Source organism: Vigna unguiculata, chromosome 4 (assembly GCF_004118075.2).
Source record: "Vigna unguiculata cultivar IT97K-499-35 chromosome 4, ASM411807v1, whole genome shotgun sequence".
Taxonomy (NCBI): domain Eukaryota; kingdom Viridiplantae; phylum Streptophyta; class Magnoliopsida; order Fabales; family Fabaceae; genus Vigna; species Vigna unguiculata.
Genome location: NC_040282.1, coordinates 37,897,136 through 37,904,061, shown reverse-complemented (window position 1 = coordinate 37,904,061; position 6,926 = coordinate 37,897,136). Strand labels below are relative to the sequence as shown.

Here is a 6,926-nt window from a genome sequence, read left to right as displayed (position 1 = left end):
GTAAAAAAAAAAAAAATCGATATGCTGTATTAGGATTAAAATTAAGATGTGAAAAGTTTAATTTAAATAAAATTCATTTAAAGAAAATGTTCGAGCACTTGTAGTCATACGTTTATATTAATTAATTTCAAAAACACTTGCTTTTACACACTTCATATACTGTTTACATATACGAGATATTCTATTCCCATGGATAAAGCATAGAGCTTTAATATATTGTATCAAAAGCTTACATTTTCCAATTTATATATTCGCCACACATTTATCAAAACCACAACTTTCTCTTTTATTCTTACTTTCTCTTTTATTCTTTTATAACTTGATATGTTATTTCTAATTAATTTAAAAATATAAAAAAATGAAAAATAAGAAACTATTTAAAAAACGATACATCAAGTTATAAAAAAATTTACCAAAATTTAATTGTTTTAAAAAAATTATTTTCCATTATTAAAACACATTAATGAAAAAGTCAAATTCTTTGAACTTCACTTGGAATGACTAAACAAATTTGAAAACAACATTTAAATGTCTAAAGAACGGAATTTATTACATAAATATTTTTATCAACACAGTAACACACTAACATGACATATAACATTGCCGACTCAAAAGCATCATATACATAATACAGAAACATGAAAATAAATTATCAGTGACTCAAACATCAGACTTTCTTGCAAGAAAGAACCAGACACATTACACAGGTAGCAGACAAACAACAATAACATAAATCTAAACAAATTCACATCAAAAGCAAATATTCCTCGAAACCAATTCTTCAATTAGATGACTCCTGTAGTCTTCTTTGAGTTCCACCTTGGTTAATATGTTCCACTTCTGTCCCATAATTCGTAGTAGAGGAATCTTTCTCTGCATGCAACCACAACAAATCAGAATATTCATCATAATGCAGTAATGAGAAAGTAAAATCTGCAAAAATATCATCATAATACAGAAAACCATGTTGGAGAGATTCCTCATGAAAACAAACACTACTGATCATTACCTTGTAAGGATTGGTTCTCCACTGGATTGGTAATCAATGATCCAACCATTCCCTTAAGCTTATCAACCACACCTGTCCCTGGACTCTTCACATACATCTCTTGGTACCTTCTCTCAGTTTCTTCATCACTTCCTAACCTTCTTTTCACTTCCTCTGATTCTGTTACCTTCCATACTGGTATCTGTTGATCTAACCTTCTTTCAGGGTCATCCTCTCTCTTATGCACTGCATCAGAAATTACCTTTTTCACACCCTTGTTTTCTTCCTCAGTGACCTCCATTGGCTCTTTCTTATGCAAAGTCTCTGATATCACTTCTGAGAGAGCCCTGTCTTCAGGGGTAGGCCTCAACTTGTCCGCCAGATAGTCCCTCATAGAGACACCCTTGTCTTGTTCTACAACCACACTAGCATTTTCACCTGAAACATTGGACTTCACACCACTCTTTCCATAAACTGGACCTAGGTTCTCAGTCAGAGACTGAGCAACACTCTTTCCATATTCAGTTGGTGCAGCAGCATGCTCTCTTCTCTTCTCTTCTTGTGCTGTTGTTCTGTCACCGAAACCGAGCTTGGAAGCTACGGTGTTTTTGGCTGAGATAGCTTTATCAGCTACTGCAGAGGTTGCTAAAGAGATTGTTGATGGCTGTTCATGGCTTGTATTCTCTTGGTAATTCTTTGTTTGTGTTGTGTCTGTGTTGGCACCGTATCCAAGCTTTGAAGCTACTGTGTTCTTGGCTGAGGCAGCTTTATCAGCTATTGCAGAGGTGGCTGCGGAGACCGTTGATGGTTTTTCTTCGTGATGCTTTGCTTGAACTGTTTCAGTGTCAGCACCATACCCGAGCTTGGAAGCAACGGTGTTTTTGGCAGAGACAGCTGTGTCAGCTATGGTGTTTTTGGCAGAGACAGCTGTGTCAGATATGGCCGAGGTTGCTGAAGAGATTGCGGATGGTTTTTGTTCTTCCTGTTGAGTCGTTTCAGGACCATATCCGAGCTTTGAAGCTACGGTGTTTTTGGCAGTGACAGCTTTATCAGCTATTGCAGAGGTTGCCGCAGAGATCGTCGACGGTTTTTCTTCTTCCCGACGAGTTGTTTCAGGACCATATCCGAGCTTTGAAGCTACGGTGTTTTTGGCAGTGACAGCTTTGTCAGCTATTGCAGAGGTTGCTGCAGAGATTGTCGATGGTTTTTCTTCTTCCCGATGAGTTGTTTCAGGACCATATCCGAGTTTTGAAGCTACTGTATTTTTGGCGTTGACAGCTTTATCAGCTATTGCAGTGGTTGCTGATGAGATTGTTGATGGTTTTTCACTGCTTGTGTTCTGTTGTTGATACTTTGTTTGAGTTGTTTCGGTGTCGGCACCATATCCAAGCTTGGAAGCTACTGTGTTTTTGGCAGCGACGGCTTTATCAGCTATTGCGGCTGTAGCTAATGAGACTGTTGATGGTTCTTCGTTGCTTATGTTCTCTTGCATCTTTGCTCGAGTTGCTTCGGTCTCATTTCCGTGGCCATATCCAAGCTTTGAAGCTACAGCATTTTTAGCAGTGACGGCTGTATCAGCTATTGAAGCTGTTGCTGATGAGATTTTATCTGTGTAACTGCTATCATTTGATGGTTTCTCCATTGGTCTGTATTGGGATTCCTCCATACGTGTGGTGTTGTAGGATTGTGGGGTTCTGGTTTGAGTTGAAAATTCTGGTAGAAATTGATCGTGGCTTCCAGATGAAGGATAGTGGGTATTTTTTGCAACTGGACTAGATTGCTGTGGCAAGTTTCGGTCATGGATCGTGGTAGAAGGGTACTGATCATGGTTTACAGATGAAGGGTATTGATCATGGGTGTTGGTGTAATGGGACTGAACATTAGGTTCGGTAGAGAACTCTGGTGTAAACTGAACATGTCTTCCCGTTGAAGGGTACTGATGTTTTGTTTCATCAAATTGTTGTGACAAGTGCTGGTCATGGGTTTTGGTAGAAGGGTGTTGCAAACTAGGTTCAGTAGATGACATTGGTGTAAACTGATCATGGCTTCTAGCTGAAGGGTACGGAGTTTTTGTAGGACTGAATTGTTGAGGCAAGTGTTGGTCATCGATTTTGGTCGAAGGGTGCTGAATATGAGGCCCGGTAGAAGACACCGGTGTGAACTGATCATGGCTTCCAGATGAAGGGTACTGAGATTTTGTAGGATTGAATTGTTGAGGCAAGTGTTGGTCATGGATTTTGGTCGAAGGGTGCTGAATATTAGGTCCGGTAGAAGACACTGGTGTGAACTGATCATGGCTTCCAGATGAAGGGTATTGAGTTTTTGTAGCACTGAATTGTTGAGGCAAGTGCTGGTCATGGAATTTGGTCGAAGGGTGCTGATTATTCGGTCCGGTAGAAGACACTGGTGCGAACTGATCATGGCTTCCAGATGAAGGGTATTGTGGTTTTGTAGCACTGGATTGTTGTGGCAAGTGCTGGTCATGGAAATTGGTAGAAGGGTGTTGAATATTAGGTCCAGTAGATGACACCGGTGTAAACTGATCATGGCTTCCAGATGAAGGGTATTGTGTTTTGGTAGCACTGGATTGTTGTGGCAAGTGCTGGTCATGGAAATTGGTAGAAGGGTGTTGAATATTAGGTCCAGTAGATGACACCAGTGTAAACTGATCATGGCTTCCAGATGAAGGGTATTGTGCTTTGGTAGCACTTGAGTGTTGTGGCAAGTGCTGGTCATGGAAATTGGTAGAAGGGTGTTGAATATTAGTTCCAGTAGTAGATGACACTGGTGAAAACTGGTCATGGCTTCCAGATGAAGGGTACTGAGTTTTTGTAGTACTGAATTGTTGAGGCAAGTGTTGGTCATGGATTTTGGTCGAAGGGTGTTGAATATTAGGAGAAGACACTGGTGTAAACTGATCATGGCTTCCAGAGGAAGGGTAATGAGTTTTTGTAGTACTAGATTGTTGTGGCAAGTGTTGTCCATGGAATTTGGTAGAAGGGTGCTGAATATTATGTCCAGTAGATGACACCGGTGTAAACTGATCATGACTTCCAGATGAAGGGTATGGAGTTTTTGTAGCACTGGATTGTTGTGGCAAGAATTGGTCATGGCTTTGAGCTTCAGGGTAGTGAGTCTTGGTTGGTGTGGACAACTCTGGTGTAAAATGTCCATGGCTTTTGGGGTATTCGGTTTTAACTTCACCAGAAAGTTCTGGGAAGTATTGGCCACGGCTCTGAGTAGATGGGTAATTGGTTGCACTAGACAGCTGTGGTGCAATATGAGAGTGGCTTCCAGCAGAAGGGTGGTGGTGAGTTTCAGGAACAGTTGGAAAGAGGTTTGGTTGTTCTTGGTTTGGCTCATAAAGAATAGTCATCCTGGAGAAAGTTTTGTCTGGGGTAATGTCAATTTCTGCTCCACCTGTTATAGCCATCAGATCAGACACAATAAAAAAAATGGCATGACATAGATTACAATCAAATCAAGGCATGTGAAGATGCTTAATCTCATGGCACACAAATATAGTTCATGTTAAATCTTGGTTCAACTTACCTGCCCCAGTTGGATCTTTGACTTTTGTTTGATGATTTGGTGGAGAATGAGCTTGAGGTGCACTTCGTGGAGCATGAGGATCTTCCTCCAAGTGAATTTGTCCCTCCAAATTGACCTTAGTATGCACTACTTTATGTACCTCAACAAATGCCATAGTAGGCTCAGTGGCTCCGCTTTGATTAACTCCAGTAGTTGGAGAAACAACCACTACTCTTGGATCCTGATGAGGTTCTCCTCCCATAACTGCTATACCTCCTAAATTAACTCCAATAGCTTCTGCACCTCTAACAGCTGCACTATCGTAAACTGCAGAACAATCATGTAAACTATTATCTAACGCAAGTTCTCATTAAAAGGCTTCAATCTTCTTCAAAAATACTAAATTCTCAGATCTTATCTTAAAACTTGTTGGTACTAAATAAAATTGTTCGAAAGGTATATAAACTACCTAATGAGGGAGTTTTCATTACGATGATTAATTCAAATGTGCTAGAAAAGAACTTACTCGGTGCTCCATGGACTGGGTCTACATCTTCGTCATCTTCTTCATCCAAGTCATGATCATCAGGGATATGCTGATCTTCATAGTGATACTCGTGGCCACGTTCATGGTCATGATGACCATGCTTTGTGATGCTATCCTTAATTTTCTTGGCCTTTTGTTTTACTTTCTTCAGAACCGTCTTCTTCTCATGGTTGTGTTCATCCCCATGTGCCGCCACTACACCCAAAATTTGAAGCAAAAACCGAAGAAACTTCAATACAGAAAGTAATATCAAAGGTTAATCAAATCAAACTTTCAAATTCCAAATAAATGAACTTTGTACCTCCTTGTGACCCAATATTTTGAGGATTACGGTGGTGTTGATCGTACTTGTGCCCCTGAGTTTGAACTGCTCTTGAATCCATTTTTGAATATAACTTCTTCTGGTGTACTCGGTGAGGAATGTTTCATGACAAAGGTTTGTAATAACAAAGCTTTATAAAGAAGAACATATGAAGCTGTGTTTTGCCACCTTTGCATGGCTGTGGCATCTCCAAACTGGAGACACGTGTGACATAACCGACACCCTTTTGTCACCTGACACGTGTAGAGCAACTTTAGACACGTGGCTCGTTCTCATACACCGCGAGAGGTTTTGAAGTAGGAACAAACCGTTTTAGATAATAGATAAATGATACTACAGTTGTGTCAATATAATGATTATTTTACATAGAACACTTGACAGTACATGAAAGTTCAAGTTGTTTCATTTCTCTTTTCGATAACTCGCTGAGGTGACACGAACGGTATTGGCCTATTACTTGGATATGAAGCATAGGAAGAATGAATACAAAAGTGAAAAATGCATAAAGATTAAACTTGTGGTTATCTGTTAATATTACTTTTATGTAATGTGAGAACCATTTTTATTTAAATGTTCAACTACTCTATAAACTTAACTTACATAATCAATATAGAATTTACATTATTATTATTATTATATTATTATTATTATTATTATTATAAAGATAAAGATAAATTTATACAGATATACGCACCGATACAAAAAGTACACTTCTATGTAATTTTTTAATTAAAGTTTTTAAAATAATAATTTATCCTATTTTATGTGTTGTTTCACATGATTGTGTTACGCGAGAACAAAATGGGAGAGAAGGAAAACCTCTACGTAGATATATTGGAAGAGATAGAAGAAGGATATATATTTATATTTTGATTTTAAAGTTTTATTTTGAAGTGATATAAACATAATTGATTATCTATGAAGAGACAAGTTTATTTTGAAATTTTGTTAATGTAAATATTAGTAGTAATATATGTTGCATTAATAAATAAAAAATATTTTTTTTTAATAAAATAGTAACTAAGCAACTTTTTCCAATTTAAAATAATTAATATTTTACTTTAAAAATTCAATCTTTGAAAAAGTACTTTTTTAAGTTTTAATTGAAATTAGTTTTATTGAAAAACTAGTACCACGGGTCTTTTGTTGTTGTTGTTTTTCTTATTTGGATTAATTTTTTTAATAATTATTGTTATATTTAAATAAATTATTTGTTTATATAATTATATTTTAATATTATATAATTAATATAAAACAATATTGTTACATGGTTATAATTTACGATTATAGTTTTGAGTTATATATTATATTAAAATAAAATATGTATGCAAAATCGTTGTTAAAATAAAATGTAGATAGATTGTGTAATATGGTCCCGTACAATACAAGATGACATTTGTTAAAATTTTTAAATAAAAACACATGTAGAAATAAATACATGTATATTATATTAAAATTAAATGTGTATGTATTGTTGTTAAAGTAGAATGTATACATATTATGTAATATGGTCCAGTACAGTATAAATACATCATAAA

The 6,926-nt window shown here is 36.8% G+C and overlaps 1 protein-coding gene across 1 annotated transcript; it reads right to left on the bottom strand.

Annotated features, from left to right (window-relative positions):
- Positions 1 to 523: 523 nt before the first annotated feature.
- LOC114181060 (mucin-12-like) lies at positions 524 to 5,489 on the bottom strand. Its single transcript, XM_028067383.1, has 5 exons — positions 5,368 to 5,489; positions 5,046 to 5,261; positions 4,541 to 4,846; positions 1,010 to 4,408; positions 524 to 873 (listed from the first exon to the last, which is right to left on the bottom strand). Exons 1-5 carry the CDS (start codon positions 5,447 to 5,449, stop codon positions 782 to 784), a joined length of 4,095 nt encoding a protein of 1,364 aa, XP_027923184.1. The 5' UTR covers positions 5,450 to 5,489; the 3' UTR covers positions 524 to 781.
- Between the last annotated feature and the right edge of the window lie 1,437 nt (positions 5,490 to 6,926).